Source organism: Ursus maritimus, unplaced genomic scaffold, assembly GCF_017311325.1.
Source record: "Ursus maritimus isolate PB19 unplaced genomic scaffold, ASM1731132v1 scaffold_6, whole genome shotgun sequence".
NCBI lineage: Eukaryota > Metazoa > Chordata > Mammalia > Carnivora > Ursidae > Ursus > Ursus maritimus.
This window is the reverse complement of record NW_024426774.1, coordinates 1206134-1229444: the sequence shown is the minus strand read 5'-3', so window position 1 is coordinate 1229444 and position 23311 is coordinate 1206134. Positions and strand designations below refer to the sequence as shown.

The following is a 23311-nucleotide window of genomic DNA, read 5'->3' as shown; positions in this document are numbered from 1 at the left end:
TGGCTGCTTAATTCAGGAAGGGCTTTGGTGGGGGAAATGCTCTGCCAGCTGATTTTTCTGCTCCATCACTTCTGCAGGAAGCATTGGTCTGACTTGCAAGCTTTCTAGAAGCATCTCAGGCTTTTCTAGTGAATTTTCTTATTTTGGAGGGGAGTGTTTCCTGGAGCGTGCTGGCCAGCGAAGTCCCCGATTCCTCAAGGGTATTAACGAGCACAGAACTTTCCCCTTTGTTTAAGAAGCTTGTCTTAGCACCACGGTGAGGGCTGTGGAGCTACTCGGGGCAGCCGGGGCAGCCGGTGGGCTTCCTCAGTCCAGAACCGGCAGGGAGGGAAGGAAGTGTGCCCCTCTGCGTGGCAGGCTAGGGAGGAAACATAGGTATTTAGACTCTCAGATGGGCATTCTTTTCTCTGCCTCGTGCTGCAACCATGTCATACTTCTTTTTTGTCATTTATGTGTAATTGATCACTCCTACGAATTGAGAAGTCAACTCAACTCGCAGTGCTCTGAAAAAAGATTTCTTCGCTGTTAATACAAATCACAAGAGGGAGATACCTACTTGTAAACCAACTTCATTGTCTTGCAAGTCATCTTAGTCTTTAGGCCATTTTGGGGGTTTCTTAGAAATTGCCCCTTTGTTTGTTTGTTTGTTTTTGTTTTTCAATGCTTCGGCTGAATACCAGCCCTTACTTCCTAACCTCCCAGGTGAGTGTGACCTTGGCCAGCCCCAGGAGCAGTGTGAGGTTTGCGTTCTCACTTAGAGTTGGTCAGATTTGCATCCCAGACGTGGAGACACAGAATGTGCTCAGAGGAGAACAGCGGGAGGTGGTGAGTGGAGGCCACCCCCCTCGTCTCTCTGAGGCCCCGCTGGGGTGCTGACAGCCCGTTCCTAGCATGTCAGGGTGCCAGGGGCAGTCACTTTGCTGTCTTCCTTGGCCTCAGGACAACCCGGAGAATACAGAATGAGACCTCCTGGGCCTTCAAGGACCTGTGGGGAGAACCCCAGGGAGGCAGCCTTTATTGTATTCTTGAGGAAGAACAGTCCTGACTCAAAGCCGAATGGTTTAAATACTCCTAGTGATGGGGTGCTCATTCTCCAAGGCAAATTCTTCAGTTTTCGGGAAAGTTGTGAACAGAACTAGATATTCAGTCGTTGATAACTGAGCCAATTAAGATGGAAGACTTCCTGCTTCTCAGGGACAGGAAGGAACCTTCCCTGGGGCCACACCCACAGCAGGTGCGGGGTGAGCATCTGTGGACTGTTTCCTGCACGAAGGGAGGAACAGTCTGGGTAGGAAGGGGGGCGCGGTATTTGTCGTCACTCACTTGTCTTCAGAGACGACTTTCAGATATTTAACGTAGATCCAGATAAAAGGAGGAGGGGGAGGTTTTATCCCCGAGTATTCAGACTTTACTAGCAAAATCTCTGCCCTTTCTCTTCTTCAACTGCGAAGAAGTGAGCCCCTCTCAGGGCTCCTGCTTTACCTGTGTGCCACCTGGAGATGGCCGAGGGGAGGCTGGCTGGCTGCTCCGGGACCGACTGGCACGCACAGGCCTGTCTCCGGAGCAAGCAGACCCAATTCCAAACCAGACACTAGCTTAGGAAAAAGAAAGAAATCGACACAGATGTACCTCTTGGGTCATGTTGGCCTCGTCGCTGGAGAAGTGAGTCTATTTGCACTTCCTGTGTATTACACTTTCCTGCGTATGGAGTTTGAAGTCCGTGTGTGCTTCCCTGTACACAGATTGGACTGTCAAGTCACACGGGAGGGTTGCAGGATTGTCATAGTATTGGATACAGACTTAACCTGGATTCCAATGCTGTTCTGTCCCTTCCCTGCACCGGGACTCCGAGCAAGTGACATCAACTCTAAAGCTCGGTTTCCTTCTCTGCAAGATGGGAAAATTCTATCCTTTGCATCATTATGGTAAACAATTAGGTAGTTTAAACTCTGTTATTGTCACCACCCGGGCAGTGTCCTGTGTGGGGTGAAAATGGGCAGTTGGTTCACTGCTGGATCATCTTTGCCTAGTGTAGCCGGAAAACCCTGGATGTTTAGAAGCCTCTCAGATGCGCTCCTTTAACCAAAGCAGCTGGCAGGCTGGGGCCCGACAGTTAAATTGGTCCGTGTCTGCCGGCCCTTGGGAGCAGCTTGCTGTGTACCCAGTGCGTTCCTGCTGCTGATAACAGGACACGAAGCAGGAAGCCTCACCCCAGGCTGGTGTGGGGTTGGATTTCCAGTCGAGGAGCTCCCTGGATGTACCATAAACCCAGATTCACAGGTGTTCCCTCACCTGCCGTGAGGGTCGAGGGAGCAGAAAGCGTGTTTGCCCAGTGTCTGTGCGGGCACTGGACAAGAGGCAGGCTGATTCCAGGAAATGATGAATCATTCTGAGGATGAAAGTGCCAGAAATGTCTCCCGACATAAAGAAGGCTGTTTTGACCTTTTAGTCCTTGAGGTTTCAAATTTACCTCCCAGGGATCCTGCGGTGGGGTACTGAAGGGGGGTGAGTACTTGTGAAAGTACCACATTGAGGGCCAACGGCCGAGTCTGAGTGGTCTAGTCACTTACTCCGGGAGGTAGAGACGCGGGTAGCGTTTGCCCCAGCTTCCCAAGGGCAGAGACGTTTCCTAGGCCATCGTGTTGTGTCTCCCGCTTGCGATGACAGCTGGGTAGGTCCCGTTGGAGTGGTGCTGTGCACGCCTCGCTCCCATGCACGGAGCTTGCTCCTTTTGCAGGAGGACAGTCGCATCCTGACCGTCTGACCCCACGTTTTGTGCAGTTTCTGTTTTTCAGACTCTTATCCTTTGTGTTTCATGGCCTGGTTTTGGGGAAGAAAAACCTTACAATCCTGTTACTTAAACTGTGTAGTGAATTTCGTTTGGGACATTGTCTTCCTGGTCCTTCCGTTCCTGGGAGAGAACGATAGCCATTCTTAGTTTCTTCTAGTTTTTAAATCATAGCGCTTGCCCCTTCATTCCCGGAGTTGCTGAGCTGCTTCTAGGGTGCGGGGTCTGCACCTTGTGTGCACATCTGGACTGTTTTTGTGATGGGGCAAAACCTGCAAACAAACCCCTTACCTCCCCGGCCCCCCCCCCCCAACCCTTGGTTTCTTGCTTGGGATGAAGCAAGATTTCATGATGTTGCAATGGCCGGGTCATAGAATCGTGAACTTAGAGTACCACCGAGTTCTTGAATTCCCCCCACAACCTTTTTGCCAGAGGGTGGTTTAGACGCTTTGATGAGACCACCATTAATGGGGAGCTCACTCCCTCTAACGAGTCAGTTGTCCGTGGAAGCTTGGTCTGTGCTTTCCCTGCCGACTCTGGAAGGTCCCCTGTGTAAGTCCGACTCTGATTACAATCTGTGGTCATCTCTACAGCACTGGATACCCTGCCCACATGGGCTGAACATTATTTGACGTTTGGATCTAAACGATTGCCATCTGTTTTGCTAAAGCCACACGGCCGACTTTCTTTGACCGGGCGTCACCCATTCATACCAGTGTCATGCCCCGAGATGGGGGAGGCGGCACTATCAGGGGAGAGCAGGGGAGTCTCGGGGTTCAGCCTGGGCTCCTGCCCTCACTCTGCTAGTGGTCACGCTACTCTGAACATCACACAGACCTGGCACCCAGGTTCCTCATCGGAGAGGGGTCAGTAATGTTGGTGTTGAGTGCTGCACGGATTTGCTTTGATTTTTAGCACATGAGCTCACGCACGCGAAGGTTTGCTGTACTAATGTCGCGTGGAGGTTTGCGTGGCCCCGTTCCTGGGAGTCACTTAGTGACATGTCAAGGGCTTGGAGCGTAAACACGGCGCTGGCCTGATGACTTTAGAATATTCCTTTCTCTCCAGAATTGGTGGTGGACAGCCGTTGTGGTGCCCAGCCCGCTGGAGTCTTTCCCTTCACCATCATTTTGTCCTCCTCGCCTCCAGTCTTTACCCTGAGGTTCCCGGCCCTGGTGTCAGGGAAGAGGCCTGTGCAGCCAGGCCACACCTGCAGCTCCCCCAAGAGCCTCATAAAAACCAGGCTCGGCCTTGGGGCTGTGTCAAGGGACAAAAAGTTAACCTTGTATAGGCAGTAGGTTTGTTTCCTCCGAGAGCCTGGAATTCTGTTTCATTTTGGATGTCTTTTCAAAGAGGAAGCAGAGGTTAGCCTCTGCTCGAACCAGGGGTCATGAGGTGGTTTTTCCTAGCTCTCTCGGTTCCTCATTTCTTTTTACGTGATGACCTGCCAAGCCATTGCTCATTAAAACATTAGAGGATTGTGTGCACCCGTGTGGCCACGACCGCCTTGAGCACCTGCCTGTCTGTGTCCTGGAGAAGTGGAGCTGCCTCAGCCCTCCCGCCGCCTACTGCTCCATCCCGGCTCCCCGCAGTGGTCCCCAGAGGTCCCGGCTCCGGGCTCCAGTCCGTGACTCTGCGGCATACGTTTGGAACGCGGGACAGTGGCAGCTTTAACCCTGAATCCTCTGTTTCCATTGTACCAGTGGAAAAGTGTTCCAAACCAATAAAGACCACCAGTATATAGATTTAATTCAAATAAATCATCCCAGAGGTACCTAGTTTCATGACAAAAATAAAATAAAATAAAATTTGGCTCCTGGCAAATGTTCAAGAAGGTTGTCCAGTACAGCCTGAGGAGTAAAGAAATATGGCCATGTATGACTGCAAACATTTCCTGGGCCCCTCGGATGGGCCAGGCACCTCGTGGGGGGCTGGGTGTCCAGAGATGAGCCAGCCTCCTCCCTGTCCTCCAGTGGAACAGACCAGCTTGGCCAATGGGGTCTGTCTACCCGCCTGACAAAATGGCGGCCCACATTCATCCCCTGCCCTGGATGGGAAGTCGGGTCATTCACTGAGCTGGAGGGCCGAGGAGGAGGTTCAGTTCTCAAAACCAGGGGTTGTTTTGGCTGTGTTTATGGATGAGGTATCTGGGACAGCCAGGTGAGGACGTGGAGGAGACAGCGTGCAGTGCAGTTTAAGGAGGGCCTGTGGAACTCCTGCAGGACACTCTGTTCTTAAAGAGAAGGGCATAGAAAGAGAAGCAGAGGCAAGGTTTAAGGTGGTGCTTCCAAGGGTTGTATTCACTGAGGCAACTTTGCGTTCAGTTGGCTAAGGCCGGAGTCCTGATCTGTCGGCCTTCTCCGAGAAGGGGAGAGGAGAAGCCCATGTTTAGAGGTTGCCTTCCAGATTTCATTTCCCAGGAGCAAACCCACAAAATTAAGGTGGAGAGACTGTTATTTCCAAGATAGCATGCCTTTGATAACATTCTAGTTGAGAGAACTGGCAAGTTCTCTTTTAACCACTTTTAACCACTCGCATATCAAATGAGTAGAACGAGCAATTTCTGAATTGACGGTTAAGAGCCTTAGCCTAAAGTCATTCGAATCCTCATATTTAATATCGATGCCATTCAAGTCGAACACACTGTTTATTATCAATGTCGTAAGCAGAATCCCAGGTGGACGTATGCTTTTGGATTTTTATGTTCCTCAGTGCTTTATCTGTCTCTAATGTAAGTGCTGTAGTAGTTTCTAACTCAGGGAGCACTGTCTGAAAAGATGGTATTCCCATGAGATGTGATAGCCTCAGAAAATCAGCCTCAAAATATCTTCCGGAACGCTAGATGATACCACGTTAAAAAAACCTGCGTATAACTATGTATTAATTCTTTCTTTATATTAATTAATTAATATAAAAACATATTTATAGTCCATGTTAATTAATAATTATAATGATATATTATACCATATATTGTATTATTATGTATGTTATATAATACATTAATATGTTGTATATATGATGTAATATTATTATATACAATAATTATAATATCCTTAATCATATTTAATAAATATCAATAATATTCAACATTAAATGTATAATACATATTATGTAATATTTATAACATGACATAATGTAACATAATTAATAATACTAATATTAATCATATAATATATAATATATATCATATATAATAAATACAATAAATAATAAATAATATAATGTAATATATAATTATAATATAATAACATATAATGATTTATAAATTATATGCTATATAATAATTATAATAATTACTAATAAATAATTACAATATATCCTATTAAATAAATAAATATTTACATGTTTCTTAACCTCAGAATTGCTCTGAAAATCCACACCACAGTTTAGAGAACTCTAGTTTGGCCAGACAGAGGGTGTTTGTGAGGTTTAGCTTATCTCTCCTTGAAAAACGTCTGAAATAGGTTGTGGAATCCTGTTTCATGTGGCAAATGAAGCCCCATCAGGGGAAGGAGCCATTTCGTGCCAAATGTTGAGATTGCAATCAACAGATTGAAAAGTAATTTGGTATGGGGTGAATGCAGAGCCGGGATGTCCCAGTTATTTAACTGGGTACGGAAGCATTTTGTTTTGCTCTTTACAGGTTGTACTGTGGTTACGCTGCAGGTAATTAAGATGCTTTCTTCTTCACGTGTTCCCCTCCCTGCTGGATCGTGTGACTTGGTGAACCCTGGGAGACGAGGGCAGTCGTGAGATTAACGGGCAGGTGCAGGGAGGTTCATGCAGCTCAGGCTGGTTTGTCTGGCTTCTTATCTTTAGGTAAATCCGATTAGCTTCTTCCTTGAGCCTTTCCCTTCAAACAGAAGAGAGCACGTGAAATTGGGAGCTGGCATCCAGCTGGTCTAGTCTTGTATTCTTCCAGTATTTGCCCAGCACTTCTTTAGAAAACATCCTGGAAGAGCGGAGATGAAGAGCCATGCTTGCCCCCGACTTGCCTGTACCCCTCAGCCAAGCAGATGCAGGGCTGAACTGGGCACCCCCCTCCCCCAAAGGCCTGTCCCATGCCTCCTGGGCCCAAGCTAACAGTAGTCGCCTTCCTGAAATGAGTTCGGGTCAGTACAGCATTCTCCCTCAGCCCGTTTACAATGATGGTAAAGTACACGTGACATAAAAGTTTACTATCTTCATCATCTCTAAGTGTACATTTCAGTCCACTTCGTGTAAGCACGTTCACGGCTTGTGCCACCATCACCACCATCCAGCTCCAGCTTTTGTCCTCTCCCCAAGTGAAGCTCTAACCCATTAACCCCTTCCTTCCTCCTGCAGTCCCTGGTAATCTCCGTTCTACTTCCAGTTCCTAGGGCTTTCCGAGCTCTAGGTGCTTCATAGAAGGAGAATACTACGTACGGTATTTGTCCTTTTGTGATTGGCTCATTTCACTTAGCATGATGTCCTCTGGGTTTATCCATGCCGTATATATAACATATATCAGAATTTCCTTCCTTTTTAAGGCTGACTCGTAGCCGATTGTGTGTACGTATGCTATTTTATTTATCTGTTCATCCATCGATGGACACTTGGGTGGTTTCCACCTTTTGGCCATTGCGAGAACGCTTCTGTGAGCATGGGTGTGCAAATATCTCTTTGAGACCCTGCTTTCGGTTTTCTTGGGTATATATTTAGAAGTGGAATGGCTGAATATGTAATTCTATTTTTGATTTTCGGAGGAGATGTGTTCCGTACTGTCCCATACATAGCGCTGCACCGTTTTGCGTTCCTACCCACGGGGCACGCACGCTCCAGTTCCTTCCCAGCCTCGCCAACCCTTGCTTCTCCCTGTGCTTGAGGGAGTAGCCGTCCAGGTGGTCTCCTTTGTAAAAAATGCTCAGCAGTCAGTTAAAGCAGCCCCTGTCCATGTTGAGAGTGCCCGGGAGTGTATTGCCAGGTGGGGCCATGACCCTGTCATCATTTGTTAAGAATTATGGAACAGATGCCCTGCTTCCAAGAGGAGGCGTATTCAGATTTGCAAATAAGTTGTTCTATAGAGGGAAGCTAAAGGTAATCAAAGCTACTTCCGATTATTTGTGCCGGAAAACCTACCCCAGGCCGATCCCGTGGTGCGCACAGAGGAAGATCCCAGGACCAGAAACCGGGAAGGCAGAGTCCGGCTCCATCTCTGCGAGGTGGGGAGCGCTGCCCGTCCCTTCCCATTTCTGGCCTTATTTCTTTCAAATGAGGCTGTTGGAATAACAATCCAGGGTCCTGCCACCTTCGAAATCTTCAGATTCTGCGCAGTAACCTTGAATTGGTTCACTGACAGGGGAGGGATGCTCTGTTGTGAGGACAAGAGAGCAGAGCACCGTTCAGCGTGAATTATTAAAGATGCCCTTTCAGGCTTCATCCTGGGGCGGTCGGAGCTGGAATTGGATCTTGTGGGTCATCCAGGCCAACGTCTTTGTCTTACAGATAAGGGGCTGGGATGCAGACATGCAGTCACACCATCCAGTTACAAGCTTTCTCTGTGTCGTGACTGCAATAGGTTGGCCGGCGAGGCCTCCAGGGCCGCATGAGCAGCCGCAGGGGCACGGGCGGGGGTTCGAGCCTCGCTGCGGGAGACGGTCACCTGTCACTCAGGGACCAGCGTGGCCTGCAGCTGAGGGCCGTGAAGTCGGGAGAGCGGCCGTGGAACCCAGGCCTGTCCCTAGGGCATTTGCTTCATTGCACTTTTTGCTTGTCCTTAGTTCACTGGTCTGAAAGGCCTCGAACCTACAGCGTTGTTGTAGAAAATCACTGGAGCACGAGGTCACGTGGAAGCAATCGTACAAAAACATCGTTCATACCACTTGTGCTTAGCTGCCGGATTGGAGGTTTACCCCTCTTGGTAAGCACCGTAGCTTAAAATCTACATCAAACATGGATGTGATGATTTTTTTTTTTTTCTAAAATGAGTCCCTATAAGTAGTATCAGGGTTCCTGGTACTTGGCTGGCTCAGACAGTAGAGCATGCCACGCTTGATCTTGGGGTTGTGAGTTCAAGCTTCACATTGGGCACAAAGCTTACTAAAAAAAACCCCTAACAACAAAACAATAAGTATCAGCGTTCCAAAGAATCCTTTTTTGCGTTGTTCATTTCTTCAGGAACTGTCTCCCCTGCCGTTTTGCACGAAGTTAATTAGCTTGCGCGGCCACACAGACTTAGAAATTGCGTGATTTTCTGTTTTTGCATCCATGTGACTTGCGTTAGCAGTGGGAGCTGGACCGCCTGGTGCCGACTCCGTCTACGGGCGGCCGGCCTGCGCGCATCTCTGCTTGTGTTCACAGAGGGTGTGCTCGTCCCTCGTCTCAGGGAGACGGGTACATCAGTCCACAGGGCGTCATTTAAAATTGTAAAATGAGCCAGAGGGCTTTCTTGTGTTGTTTCTAGGCTTTGTCATTGCTTTTAGGGCTCTGGCCTCTTCTAACTCAGCCTGGAATCAGCGGTTCGTGTTTGCCCACTGCGTGCAGGGCTCTTGACCAATCACCTGTGAGCCTCAGTTTCCTTATTTGTAAAGCAGGGATGCTAATATCACTCTGCTTATGTCACAGGGGTTGAGGTGAGGCTTATGAAAGGTAGTTTTTGGTTTTTAACTTGCAAAGATAAGGCTTGATACTTGACCTCAAAGACGATCTGGCTTCGCCAAGTGACAGGAAAACCACACGGCAAAATAGAGACCCAGCCGAGCGAGAAAGTTCACAGAACCAAACTGTGCAGACGGGTCAGGGACAAGTGTACATACGCAAGGTGGTGGTCGCTGGATCATCGTCAGGGGCCCGAGGTGGGTGGGGTCACATGTAGGGTAGGTAGTCGCCTTGAAGAATCAGGGGTGATGGTTGGGAGAGAAGGTGAGGTCTTGGGACCCAGCGATTGGAAGTCACAACGTGCAGACCTTTCATGCTCAGACGGTGTCCTCAGGAGGCCACCAGTGTTAAGTGCACAGAGAGGAGAGGGGAGCAGCTTCGACTGGGCCAGCGTGTGAGTGCAGCTAAGCTGGGGAAGGAGGGACCTGCGGGCTGGCAAGAAGGGAACCCCAAGAGAGCTGCACCCAGAGGCAGGTACCCTGAGTGGGGGCAGACACCTCTGAGGACGGGCACCTCCGAGGGCAGGAGGCCCAGTGAGGCAGGGCAAGGAGGAGCGAGTGGCGGAGGAGGGCTGCAGGGTTGGCCCTTGTGGGCTGTGGGCCAGTCTGAGGTGTCTAAGTCCCATCAGGACACATGACCCGGTCAGACCGTGGAACCGGAGGGTGGTCTCTGCCGAGGTGGGCAGTCAGGCAGGTGAGGATGGACACCAAGGCGGTCGTGGGAGCCAGAGCTGTGGAAAGAGGGCCAGAGCATGGCGCCCGCTCACTGTGGGTCCTCTGGCCCCAAGCATCTCTCCAACCGTCCCTTCACCTCCATTTCCTCTTTACTGCCTCCTTTCAGGCTGGCATCATCAACAGCCACCGCTTAGTGTTCCGGCCTTCTGTCTCTTTCTTGTCAGCCTGTACATTTTTACCATGATGCTTTTTTGAAATCCTGGATCAAATCATTTTCTCGTTCCGGAGTCTGCAGTGGCTTCACGTTGCCACTGAGAAACGTCCAGACCTCCCAGCGTGGCTTGCACTCTCCATCCTTGCCTGCATCTTCTCCATGGCGGGCCCAGTCCCTCCCGCCGGGCTCTCGTGCACCTGTTCGCACTGGCGTCTGCCCTCCTCCCCGCCTCCCTCGGCTGTGGCCCCTTCTGTTGACTTAAACCAGATGGAGCACCACTTACATACATTTCAGTTCCTTCGTGAGCCCGTGAGTCCCTTCAGGGGGTAGGGACTTGGTCTTTTTATTTTGGTGCCGCCAGCACCAGGCTGTGGGCGTAGAGTAGATACCGGATGTTTGCTGCGTGGCCTTCAGTTGATTAGCTGGGCAGACACACCGAAGCGGAGCCCACGTTTCCCCTGGAGCTGCCGTAGGGCAGAATCCGATTAGGGAGACCGAGACCAGGATGGAAATTGTTCAAAATAAAAGTCAGTTTTTTTCCTTCTCAAGTAATAATAGTCATTTTTTTTTCAACTGATGTTCTTGAATACCTTCTCTATTTGGCATGGTGGGGGCTAGATACTGAGAGGTGTGAAGTACAGTCTTTTTTCTCAGGAGTCCTGTGACTTAGCTGTAAAACCTGCATGTCAGGACAGAGCGGGGCATGGCTGGCCATGAGGGTGCCTTGAGCGAGTGTGGGGGACCCGGGGGAAGAGCCCCGTGCTCTCCGAGATGAGGCTTCCTGGGGCCGGCAGGGTGGAGGCTGGTGGGCTTGCTGACTGCGGTGGGAGGAGATGGGCAGTGGGGTTGGGTGTCGTGGAGCCCCTTCCAGTGGAACAGAATGATCTGAACAAGGTGTGGAAGTCAAGCTTGTGTAACGAGGAGTTCATCCGGACTGGCTTCAGAGAGATGACCTCTGAATTAACTGGTCGCGGGTCTGTCTCTGTTTTCTAGACTCAAACCATGAATTACGTGGGGCAGTTGGCGGGCCAGGTGTTTGTCACCGTGAAGGAACTCTACAAGGGGCTGAATCCTGCCACCCTGTCCGGATGCATCGATATCATCGTTGTCCGCCAGCCCAACGGGAGCCTCCAATGCTCCCCTTTCCACGTGCGCTTTGGGAAGATGGGGGTCCTGCGTTCCCGAGAGAAAGTGGTAAGGGCATAGGACCCGGCGACCTGGGGAAGAGAGAAAATCATCGTATTTCTGTCTTTGAAGATTTTATTTATTTATTTGAGAGAGAGCGAGCAAGTGAACATGAGTGGGGGGAGGCATAGGAGAGGGAGAAGCAGGCTCCCCACTGAGCAGGGAGCCTGATGTGGGGCTCGATCCCAGGACCCTGATATCATGACCTGAGTCAAAGGCAGACGCTTCACGGACGGAGCCACCGAGGCGCCCCTCGTGTTTCTGGCTTTAGACAGAACTTTAGACCTCTGTAGCTGTGGCTTCACGCTGGAAAGGGCTGGCCACTGAACTGACAAGTACTAACTCAAATTGTGTTAAATTATTCCAAAATATAGGGGCAGAAATCAACTACTTATTAAGCTCGTGGGTTGTGTGAGTCACAAATTCAGGCCAAGTGCAGCAGGGCTAGTTTTTCTCTGCCTCTGCCGTCTGGAGGCTCGGCTGGAAGACCCACTGTAAAGATATGCTCACTCACGTGGCCGGGGCTTCTGGCTGGGCTCTCAGCTGAGGCTGTCGGCCAGGACGCCTACACCTGGGCTCTCCGTGCGGCCCGGGTGGCCGCACAACATGGCAGCTGGATACAGGCTGAGCCTCTACAGATGAAAGGAGCCGGGGTGGGGGGTGCCCCGCGTTCTTCTGACCTGGCTGCTCAGTTCCGTAGAGCTATTTCTGCAGCGCTCTGCTGGCTGGGCGATCGCAAGCCTTCCTGGGCGCGGGGTCGGGGGTGGGGGCAAGCAGACACCATTTCTGATGGGTTGATTGATTGAGATGTGGAATTGTCCGATCGTTTTGGTATGCGTGTGATTAAAGGATGCCTGTGTAAAGACATGGCCTCCCCCGTGAGGTTTCCTGTTTTAGCGAAGTCTCTTTTTCCTTCAGGTTGACATAGAAATCAACGGGGAATCCGTGGATTTGCACATGAAATTGGGAGATAACGGAGAAGCATTTTTTGTTCAAGAGACTGATAACGATCAGGTAAGGAAGGCTGGGCGGCCACCGTGACTTCCTAGTTTTGAATTTTGAGCAACGCTTATCTAGAGGACCCAGCGGAAGTTTGTGCAGAGAAGTACTGCTGGAGCGGGTGGTGTAGACCATCCAGCAGAGAAGCATGGCTGTTGACCTGAACTAGGGATCTGGGAGCCCGACAGGGTGGGGGCGTGCCCTGTCCGAGACTCAGCAGCCCTGGCCGGCTTCCGCGCGCTCACCGTTTCCAAGGAGACAGGAACCGAATCACATCCGAGCTGTTGCCCAGAGCACACGGGTTATACCAGCGTGTCGAATCTCAGAGGGCTGCATGTTCGAACTTTGGGTAGTGAGTGACCAAATCACTTTGATTTTTTATTATTTAAAAAACTTTTAACAGCTCTATTAAGATACAGTTTGTGTACCATACAATTTCTCTGTTTCAAGTATACAATTCAGTGGTTTTCAGTCTTCTCCTGAGATATGTTACCACGTCGATTTTAGGACACTTTCATCACCCCAAAAAGAAACCCTGTGCCCTTTAGCTGTCACTTACCCCAGGCCCCCAGCCCGTCACCTTCCTGCGCCCTCAGTAGCCATTCTTTAACTTTCCGTTTCTCTAGATTTCCCTATTCTGAACTTCCACACGAATGTAGTCCTAAGTGTGTTGTCATTTAGGCCTGGCTGCTTTGACTTCTCCTGCTGCCGTCAGGGCTCACCCGCGCCGGAGCCGGGCGCAGGACCTCACGCCTGTGCAAGGCTGATCGTTCTCGCCCGTTGTATCCGCACACATTTGTTTGGCCTTCCGTGGGCTCGTGGACATCTGAGTTGTGTCTGCCTTTTGGCTGTTACGAATCACGCCGCTGTGAGCAGTCCCGTGCGAGTTATCGTGTGGACATCTGCTGTTATTTCTCTGGGCTGCGTACCCAGGAATAGAACGGCCGCGTCCCGTGGTGGCTGTGTGTTCGGTGTTGGAGGAACTGGCGGACTGTCATCCAGCGGCCGCTCCGTTTGATGGTCCCTCCAGCGGTGCGTGAGCTTCTGATTGGCCCACATCCTCACCGACACTTGCCCTCAGACCTCCCTGCTGACTAATGGTGTGGAGTGTCTTTTCATGGGCTGGCCGGCCGTTTGTATTTGTTCTTCGGAGAAATGTCTATTCAGATCTTTTTGTAATTGGGTTTTTGTCTTTTTATTATTGGTTTGTTATGTATGTCTTGTCACGTTCTTGATGGTGTCCTTTGAAGCACAGAACTTTTTACGCTTTGATGAAGTCCAGTTTATCTGCTTTTTTTTCTTTTCTTTTGTGGCTTCTGCTTTTGGCGTCATATCTAAGAATCCTTTGCCAAATCCAGGGTCATGAAGATTTACTCCTATGTTTTCTTCTAAGATAAACCACTTTTTTACACTTTCCTTCTTTGAGAAAGCCACGTGGAAGGGACCCTGTGTCGTGATTCCTCAAGAAAATCCACTTAGACTAGTTCCTTTATGGGAAGATGGCGTGATTCAAAGGGAACAGCTCTGAATAGCCCCAGGCTCGAAAATGAATGCCCATAATTTCAGTTTCAGAATAAAACTGTCCCAGGCTTGTCTTCTTTTTGGTCTCCCCAAAGGTGTGACATAACATCTTTGTGCCCCCATCTTCTGTAATTACCCCTTCTGTAATTACTTCCCTATTCAAAGGGAAGGCTCTGAGAATCGTTCACTTGCAATTATTAATTCTTTCCATCTCAAACAGATACTTGCCTTTTAAATTTCTGTTGTCCCTTAGCTGTGGACAGATTTTACGCTTTCAGAGTTGGAGAGCATTTTGGGTGAGGCTTCCGTGGAAGCTGCAGGGTCTCGGGCCTGCTCTGCTGGCCTTAAGGGTGCCTGGTGGCAGGACGGGGCTTCGGAGACCAGAGTATGTCCTGCCCCTTACGCATGCCCCTGGCTACCCCTGGAAGGGTGCTGCAGGTTGGGGAAGCCTGTGTCCCTCATCACCAGATTGCCCCAGGATGCAGTCCCCCTCCGCTTGTGGAGGTCTGCCCCTTCCCTATCCAGTCTGTGGACCCTTCTTTGCTCTTAACCCCATGTCAGCACGGTTGGCTTTTCTTCTTCGTTTGGCCCGTTGAGCAGCTGGGCGAGATGACCTCTCACCTCCCAGCCTAAGGCTTGGTCTCTCAGACGTTCTTTGTATACCTGCAGCACCTTGGGTGTTCTCAAATCCACTGTGGAGGGTCAGCAGCGGGCTTCGGTTTCTCTCCTCTCCTTTGTGTATGTTCTTTACTTCTTGTTACTAAGTGTCTCCGAATAAGTCATTAATAAAATGATTGTTATAGTTTTTAAAAAACTGGTAAATCATTATTAAACAACTTAAATGGACAGGCCATGTATTTTTTTCTTTTGTTTTTAAGAAGAGAGTTGGTATCTAATTAATCAACAGCCATATACCTGCATGGGCTCTGGTGTAGGCAGGCATTTGGGGGGCTGTGAGCTGTGTTTTAATTACTATCATCTTAATTCAGTGCATCTTTAAAAATGCATACACATTCTCTTTTACATGCAAACACATGCATGCACGCACACATACACACACCCCGCCACACACACTCACCCTCCTCACACCTCCACACCCACACCCGCCCACGCCCACCCACCCGCACACACTGAAATGCAAAACGGAGTCCAGTCCCAGGTAATGTGATGACTCAAAGCTCGTATTTTCCCTCTTAACTTTGGATATTTCAAACACAGTTGACTTTGGGTGGCCTGAAATCACTCATCGCCTTGCTTTGTTACCATTATGAAAATGCAAGATTCAGTAGAAAATGGCACTGAATGCACTGTTTTTGTTTTTTTTTTTTAAAGATTTTATTTATTTATTCGACAGAGAGAGAGACAGCCAGCGAGAGAGGGAACACAAGCAGGGGGAGTGGGAGAGGAAGAAGCAGGCTCATAGCAGAGGAGCCTGATGTGGGACACGATCCCGTAACGCCGGGATCACGCCCTGAGCCGAAGGCAGACGCTTAACTGCTGTGCCACCCAGGCGCCCCCTGAATGCACTGTTGACTTCATGGTCGGCACTGTGCCTCCAGCCTGCGGTGGCTGTGATCGTCAGTGCCCCCCGCCCCGCGTGGCTCTCCCCAGGGGCACTCGTGCTCCTTAAAGGAACACCAGCTGGCCTTTGGCACCGCCCTGCTCCTTAAACCCAAATTAGCGAGACTCTTTGAAAACTCTTTTCTGTCCTTTAGGAAGTGATCCCCATGTACCTGGCCACCTCCCCTATCCTGTCGGAGGGAGCCTCGCGCATGGAGTGCCAGCTGAAAAGGAACTCTGTAGACAGGATCAGAAACCTGGACCCCAACGCGTCAGCCCAGGCCTTACCTCCCAGTGAGGCCCCTTCGAGCAGCTCTTTAGTGAAGAAGAGAAGGAAAAGGAGGAGAAAGTCCCAGCTGGACACCTTGAAAAGAGACGACAACACGAACACATCTGAGGATGAGGACATGTTTCCCATCGAGATGAGCTCGGACGACCAGGCCGACCCGCTGGACGGCAGCAGGTAAATGCGCATGGAAGGCGGGGTCTGTGTCGCGGTCGGGCGCATTCATTCTTTGAGGTGATTCTTACAAACTCGTTTTTCCCCCCAGTATTCCTGCTTCTTTTATTTTTTTTTAAAGATTTTATTTATTTATTAGAGAGAGCGAGCGAGCAGGAGCAGGGGGGAGGGGCAGAGGGAGAGAGAGAGGGAGAAGCAGACTCCCTGCTGAGCGGGGAGCCTGACGTGGGACCTGAGCCGAAGGCAGATGCTTAACCAACTGAGCCCGCCAGGCACCCCAGTATTCCTTATTCTTACGTGAATGCGTTTTACACTGAGCTTTAGAACTATGGAGCCAGCCTCAAGGAGCATAACGATGTGAGGGAGCTTACCTTACACGGCAGGTGGTAGGCCCGACCTCCTCGTCTGGTCGCTTCAGCATCCAGGACGGAACCAAGGGGCAGAGAAGTGAGCAAACTACTATTTCACGCACGAAACTGTTGTTTCAGGGCCTGCTTGCTCTTATTTGGGCCCTGACTGTAGACCCGGCCGTCGGGCTGATGTGTGGCTGGGGACTGATCTGTGATAGCCTTCAGGTTACAAGTACATGTGGAACGTGACCAGTTTTCTCTCCAAGCAGACTTTTACTTTTCAGTGTTGACTGGGCCTGAGGTTTCGTGCTCGTCTTGCTCAACTTTTCTTTGCTTTTAACAGCGTGGTGAAATTCCGTTTCTGCGTATTACTATTTTAGTGAAAATGGCGTTTTGAAAGACAAAACTCCTGTGTAAAGTAAACTTGATATTTGAGATCTTTATGTAATTCAGTGTATTTTTGGAGGGGGGGATGTGGAGGGGCAGAGGAAGAGAGAGAGAATCTCGAGCAGACTCCCTGCTGAGCGCAGAGCCCAACATGGGGCTCGATCTCATAGCCCTGAGATCAGGACGTGAGCTGAAATCAAGAGTCAGGAGCTTAACCGGCTGAGCCACCCAGGCGCTCCTAAGATTCAGTATAATTTTTGGTAATTATTTTTGTATCTTGTTAACATAAACAAGGGATAAGGAACATCAGGAGTAACCCTCTGCTTCCTTATTCAAAATAGGACACCCCCCCCCCCCGCCGGCTAAAAATACAGGCAAATTGGCAATGTCACTTTTCCTAACTATAGCCTCTGATCTGCTGCAGGCTCCAGAACTGGTGGTCGGGCTTATTATAGATGCCATCCCTGCATGGCTTTTAATTCCAGAACTTAGTGAGGGATATTACAGGGAACGTCAAAAGTATGGACAGATGGCCTCTGTCTGACTGAAAGAGTGCATCGTATTTTTTTAATGAATGCATTCTACCTGAAACAAGGTAGATCTGCAGTCGTTTTGTCATTATAAGATTCATTTGGTTTATATCTTTTATTTATTCTGCCAGATGAAGCATTATCTGTGTCTGGTCAGGTACTTCGCAGCCCCGCCCGTGCATAGCAAGACTTTTGCAGCCTCCTGGGCCCCGTCTTAGGGCTGCAGCGTGCACGTCCCTCAGTCCAGGTGTTTGAATACAGTCATTGTACGTGTATAATCCAGCCAAAGCATGAACACGTTTATGTGCGTCTGTGTCTCACGTTTTCCGTCTCCACTGCCTGGAATATGCCAGGGTGGGGTCAGAAAGAGGCCATGTGCATCTACAAAGAACTTAGAGACATAATCAAGATAAAAGGGAAACTTGCCTTTACTGTGAATCTATCACTAATAATCACTAATAATTCTTTGACTTTAGTCTTTTTTTTTTTTCTCCTCCAGAACTCTTCCCAATGATATACCTGCATTCCAAGAAGACGTTTCTAAGGAAAGCCCTTCCCCCATCATGACTTACCCGCAGTCAGCATCGTACCCTAATTCTGATAGAGAGTGGTCACCCAGCGCTAGGTAAGTGTGTGCGTTCGCCACCCCGGTCGGGAGCATTTAAAGTCAGTTACAGGAAGCGCGTCTAACAAAACAGTGAAATATAAGTAAAAAGGGAAAAAAATGCAGTTTAGAGCAGGAGGTACAGATCAGGATTGAAAAAGGACATGTGCAGACCATAAACTTCTGATATCATAATCAAACTGCAAGTCTAGCTCCTCGCAGGTGACCTTGAAAAAAAAACCACTCCAGTTGCTCAGTGCTAATTGTCAGCAGGAGAAAACAGGTGGCAGAGCCTTTCTTGACACTTAGCCCTCAAGCACGACTCGGGAGCACAGCCATTCCCTCAGGAGCCCCAGGGTGGTTCTGGGCTGTTAGAATGACGCCTTCTCCCCATGCTTAACCCCTTCTGCTGAATTCAGGAATATTTATTTCCCCGAAAAGAGCTCTGACATTGCCCTAGGATCAGGTAGAAACTTGGGAGAACCAGACCTGCTCAGTGTGCGGATTGGCGTCCTGAAGACCCCAGAAACTTTTAGTCAGTGAGACCTCTGAGAATATGTGAGCCCTCTGGAGTGCTTCTCAGAAGAACTGGGGAGGGGAAAACTGAGTGTTCTCAGCAGGGATGGTATCACCCCTTTTGGGACAAAAATTGGTTCTTGGGCAGCAAAGAATTCTTAGATATTATCAAGGTTTGTGTCCTCCACGGGGCCTCACACATAAGCAGATCCGGAGCCCATCTGTGGTGTGAAAGTTTCACAGTAGAGGGAGGACCATGGCGGGGGGGAAGCCTCACCTGTCCAGGGGTGCGCTAACAATGAAGAGGTTGAGAAACACCGATCTTAGTGACAGGGACATCCTTGGATTCTTCTTCTTCTTCTTCTTTTTTTTTTTTAAAGTTTTTTTTATTCATTTATTTGAGAGAGAGAGTGCAAGTGAGAGAGCACAAGCAGGGGGAGCAGCAGAGGCAGAGGGAGAAGCAGGCTCCCTGCTGAGCAAGGAGCCCGATGTGGGGCTTGATCCCAGGATCCCGGGATCATGACCCGAGCCGAAGGCAGACACTTCACCGACCGAGCCCCCCCAGGCACCCCCAACCTCGGATCATTCTTGTTCCTCATGTTTTAGATGTACTTGTTTGCAGTGGAAGTGTGGGAACCCTGCTGCAAGGGCTCCCTGCCTAAAGCCAGAGCCCTCCCAACACCACTCCTCGTTCCAGCGTCACCAGAGTGATCTCGCCAATGGGACGGCACAGTGAGCAGTGTGCACTGGAGTCTGAGAGCACTAGATAGGCCCCGTGCCTGGTTGCAGCCAGGACCGGGACAGCCAGTGTTAGTCTGCCCGGTGGGGCTGGGGGCCTGGGAGGTATCCTCATGGAGGTCTGTCTGCAGACCCGCCCCGTGCAATAGAAACAGGATGCTAGCCACCTAGGACATTTACAGTCTTCTAGCAGCCATCCTTAGAGGGTAAAAAGCAAAACTGAGAAAGCTAACTCTGGTGAGCGAATTCCTTTGACCCCGCATATCCAAAATATCCTCAAGTCGTTTTCACGAAGTTCTTCATGAGATCGTGCACGTTCTTATTTTCATACTAAGTCTTTGAGATCGTTGTGTATGTCACATGTAAGGACCTCCTCAGCTTGGACGTGTTGCACTTCACGTGCTCGATAGCCACGTGCCGCTGGTGGACACGTTACACATAGACAGTGCAGATATTAGGCCTTTCTGGAACCTCCCACAGCCTCTCCCTTAGGTCTGTGGAAAGGCACCCTAAGGTGAGAAAAAGACGGTACTTTAGGAAGAAAATGACGTGGGATGGTTAGAAACCACTATTAGGTTGAAAAATCTATTCAAACACTCTACATTAATTTTAAGAGTTTCAAATAAATGTTTAAAACACAACCCTGGGGGCGCCTGGGTGGCGCAGTCATTACGCGTCTGCCTTCGGCTCAGGGCGTGATCCTGGAGTCCTGGGATCGAGCCCCACATCAGGCTCCTCTGCTGGGAGCCTGCTTCTTCCTCTCCCACTCCCCCTGCTTGTGTTCCCTCTCTCGCTGGCTGTCTCTGTCAAATAAATAAATAAAATCTAAAAAAAAAAAAAAAAAAAATACAAAACACAGCCCTGGATACGTTCCCCTGTCTTTCATGTTTTGCTGTATGAATCCAGAACAGCGACCGTGTCAGATCTTGTGGGTCTGACTGCTGTCAGATGCAATGACAAATTAGGATAAATAGATACATTGCCATACTTGGAATTATGTATTTTCTTTAAAGAGACAACTGGCAGCAGAAACGATCCACTCTTTAGAGAATGTAGTTTGATTAAGCACTGAATTCTGACCAGAGAACAACAATCTTCGATGGCCATATGGATGAAATAGAAAGTGAAATGAGTTTTTGGCAGTTTCCTGTTCTTGTGGTTCAAAAAACTCATGTTGATTTCTGAGTGATTTCAACAGAGTGTTCTGCTGTTATCAGATGCCTAAATATGTTCATTTTCTTACGAACGTTATTAGGCAGAGTAGTCAAAGAATTTATGTGAAGTTTAATTTAATTGACCTTTGATTTTTCTTTCTTTTAATGTGTATCACGTGGTTTCCAGTAGCCCGATAGATTGCCAAAGGACTGCTGCCCGCCTGGCAGTCGCGGCCGAGGGAGGCCTTTCTAGCTCTTGCCCTCCACAGTCTTCCCACTTCCATACTTCGGAAAGGTAGAGGGGCTCTTTTCCCCACTTGGATGTCTTCGATAATAAAAATCGTGCTCTAACTCTTACAAGTCTGTTTACCATTGACCAAATTACTTGTACAGAAAACACATAGAGACTGTATAAGTGAAACCTTTGATCTAACTCTTACAAATCTACTCGACTAACCAAATAACTTATGAAGAAAATACGTAGAGATGATTATTTTCCTTTGATTTTAAGCATTTGTAGATAGATTTTTTTCCACAACTAAATTTGATTCCCTGGAAATTATAGCCAAGCATAGAGTCCTTCCTAAGTTTGTGGAGTGCTTTGCAAAACAGAATAATGAAATAAAAATTGGTAATATGATCTTTGCTTTGTGTCTAGGGTTGTTCAACAAATAAGTTTATAAGATCTTTCGTATAAGGGGAGTTATAACTCTAAATAGCTTATTAGACCGCCCGAATAATGGAATCCTATTTCCACGGCATTTCGGGCATGGGGTTTTGCAGTGTAGTGCAGGGTGCATCTTAAGGGTTAGGACCGTGGGTTTGTATTTTCCTCCGATGCCGCGGTCGGAGGTTCCTGCCTCCATTCCCTCCGTGTTACCCACGCTCCAAGCTACACGCTTTGTAAACTTTAACAATGAGGCTCTGATTGAGTTCTACACGGGAAACTGCTTTTCTTTTTGATTAAAGAACCAAGTCTCAGGGTGTACTTCATTTGGGGGTTACAGGCACAGGGGAAGGGCCGTTTTGAAAGGAGGTAAACTAAGCTGTGTCAACTTGCCTAAGTGGGACTGGCAAAATCCTGAAAACTATCATGTGGTTGATAAATGCATTATTTACGAAAACCAGTCACGGACCTCGTAAGCTTACTTTTTTGAACAACCCTTGCCCTTAAAAGTCTAATGTTTGATAATGGGAGACTTTGGAACCACCATCTTTCTCAGGAATCCCACCCAGCACCGGGAGTCTTTTCCCCGACTCACCTTCTGTCTGTCCGAATTCCGCAGAACGTGTGCGTGTGTTTGCGTACAGGGTCCTTTTGACACAGGCTGGTCCTGCCCACGTGCCGCCATTTATCGCAGTGGCGTGTCGGGCCTGAGAGGTGGGACTCCTAGCTCAGGACTTCCGCACGGGGCTCGTTTCTCTATGAGTGAGCGTGCAAACCTGAATACGTCTGTGGAAACCTCGGGCTTGTGGCGTTTCTCAAAGGAGCGGAATAGCAGGAGTTCTGGCGTTGGGGCCACGGGAGACCCGTGTTGAGCATCTGCCTTCTCCTAGAGCAAGGGTTGGCTAACTGCAGTCTGTGGGCCAACCGCGGCCCCCATCTGTTCTCGTGGGTTTATGGGACTACAGCCAGTTCGTTCACGTATCGTCTATGGCTGCGCTTGTGCTGCCGTGGCAGAACTGTGCACTTCTGACAGAGATCGCAGAACCCGCAAAGCTTGATGTACTTGGTCTCTGCCTTTCACAGACAAAGTTTGCTGACCCCCCTACTCCAGAGCAAGCTCTGTCTGAAGGGCTTTACTGACGTTCGTGTGTGGGGGGGTAAGACAATTCATCGTTCCACAAAATATAAATTATATTTTATGTGGTAAAATATAACAGCAGGAGCTTCTTAAACCAGTGATTTGAGATTTGGGTGCAATGCTGTTGAGGGTAGGAAGCCAATTACAGTGGACTTTTTCTGTGAGGACTCTGGAGAAAAAATGGATTCAGGTCATGGTTGTAGGTACACTGGAGGCCACAACAGCCCCCCCTGCACATTTCACTGATATCGAATATATAATTGTGGACATAGCAGTGCCAGAAAAGCAGTGACCCTTGTGAGAAAAGCATGATTACAGGACTGGAGGGAACAAGAGAGGTTGGGAGGTGATGAACACTTAACACCTAGATGTATGGGGCTCGCAGTCTTCCTCCCGTGGGACCACTTCCCGTAGGGTGGAAGAGGCTGTGTGTGTGTGTGTTGGGAAAGGTGTCCCATTGTACACACTCCCATGATGCGCTGTCTCAGGGTCCTCCTGTCCACACATGGTGAAATACAGCATGAGGGCTGCACTGTAGCTATGTACCACGTGGATGGTTTGGTGGGCAGTGGGCACCACGGGTGACGAACCAGCCTCTGAGCACCTCGGTGTGAAATGGAGGAGAGAGAGAGACCAGTCTCTTTGGTCCAAATGGCTCAGCTGAAGAGATCTGAGACCAATTTAGCCATTAAGGGTCCCTATTGGTTTGGCATGTTAGGTTTCATGTAGGGCTGTTCCTTGTCCTGACAGGAAACTGTATTCAGCTGGAGTTGAAATCTAACTCAGTCTGTGAGGCCAAGCACGACGGTGAGCGGGGACTCAGGAGAGTGTGAGGTCTGTGGAAGACGGTGCAAAAGGAAAACATGGCGGCTTTGTCTCCTGCTTTATGTCACACCGTCGTCTTACTCCAGGAGAAGTGACGAGGGAGAATAAAAGCAGGAAGTGATTAAATGGATATATTTTCTCATCCAGATGTTGTTTAGGATGCTGTGAGAAGTTTGTAGATAAGTTGATTACTCTTGGCTGGTCACTCTGGCTGGACAGAGGGAAGACTTCGTTCAGGCTTTCTAGAGAGTAGAAATATGGAAGAAGATGTAGAGATGAAAACACAAGTTACAACCACTAAAAAGCTGGCCTGAGAATTAAGCCTTGTGGTACGTTGTTACAGAACAAGCCTTAGCCAACAGGTGGATCTTTGAAGTATTTCC

General features: G+C 49.1%; 1 protein-coding gene across 3 annotated transcripts in view; it reads left to right on the top strand.

Moving 5' to 3' along the window:
• The window catches only part of LPIN1 (lipin 1), a 71533-nt gene that overhangs the window by 6030 nt on the left and 42192 nt on the right, over positions 1–23311 (top strand). Inside the window, exons 2-7 of one of the 3 annotated variants that reach the window (XM_040622788.1) lie at positions 8530–8669; positions 11288–11488; positions 12398–12493; positions 15715–16022; positions 17786–17911; positions 20486–20593. In XM_040622788.1, the coding sequence (XP_040478722.1) occupies positions 11297–11488; positions 12398–12493; positions 15715–16022; positions 17786–17911; positions 20486–20593 (830 nt within the window). In that variant the 5' untranslated portion in view covers positions 8530–8669; positions 11288–11296. Of the gene's footprint in view, positions 1–8529; positions 8670–11287; positions 11489–12397; positions 12494–15714; positions 16023–17785; positions 17912–20485; positions 20594–23311 lie in introns of those variants that run through there. The other 2 variants (XM_040622787.1, XM_008702761.2) reach the window with 2 other exon arrangements.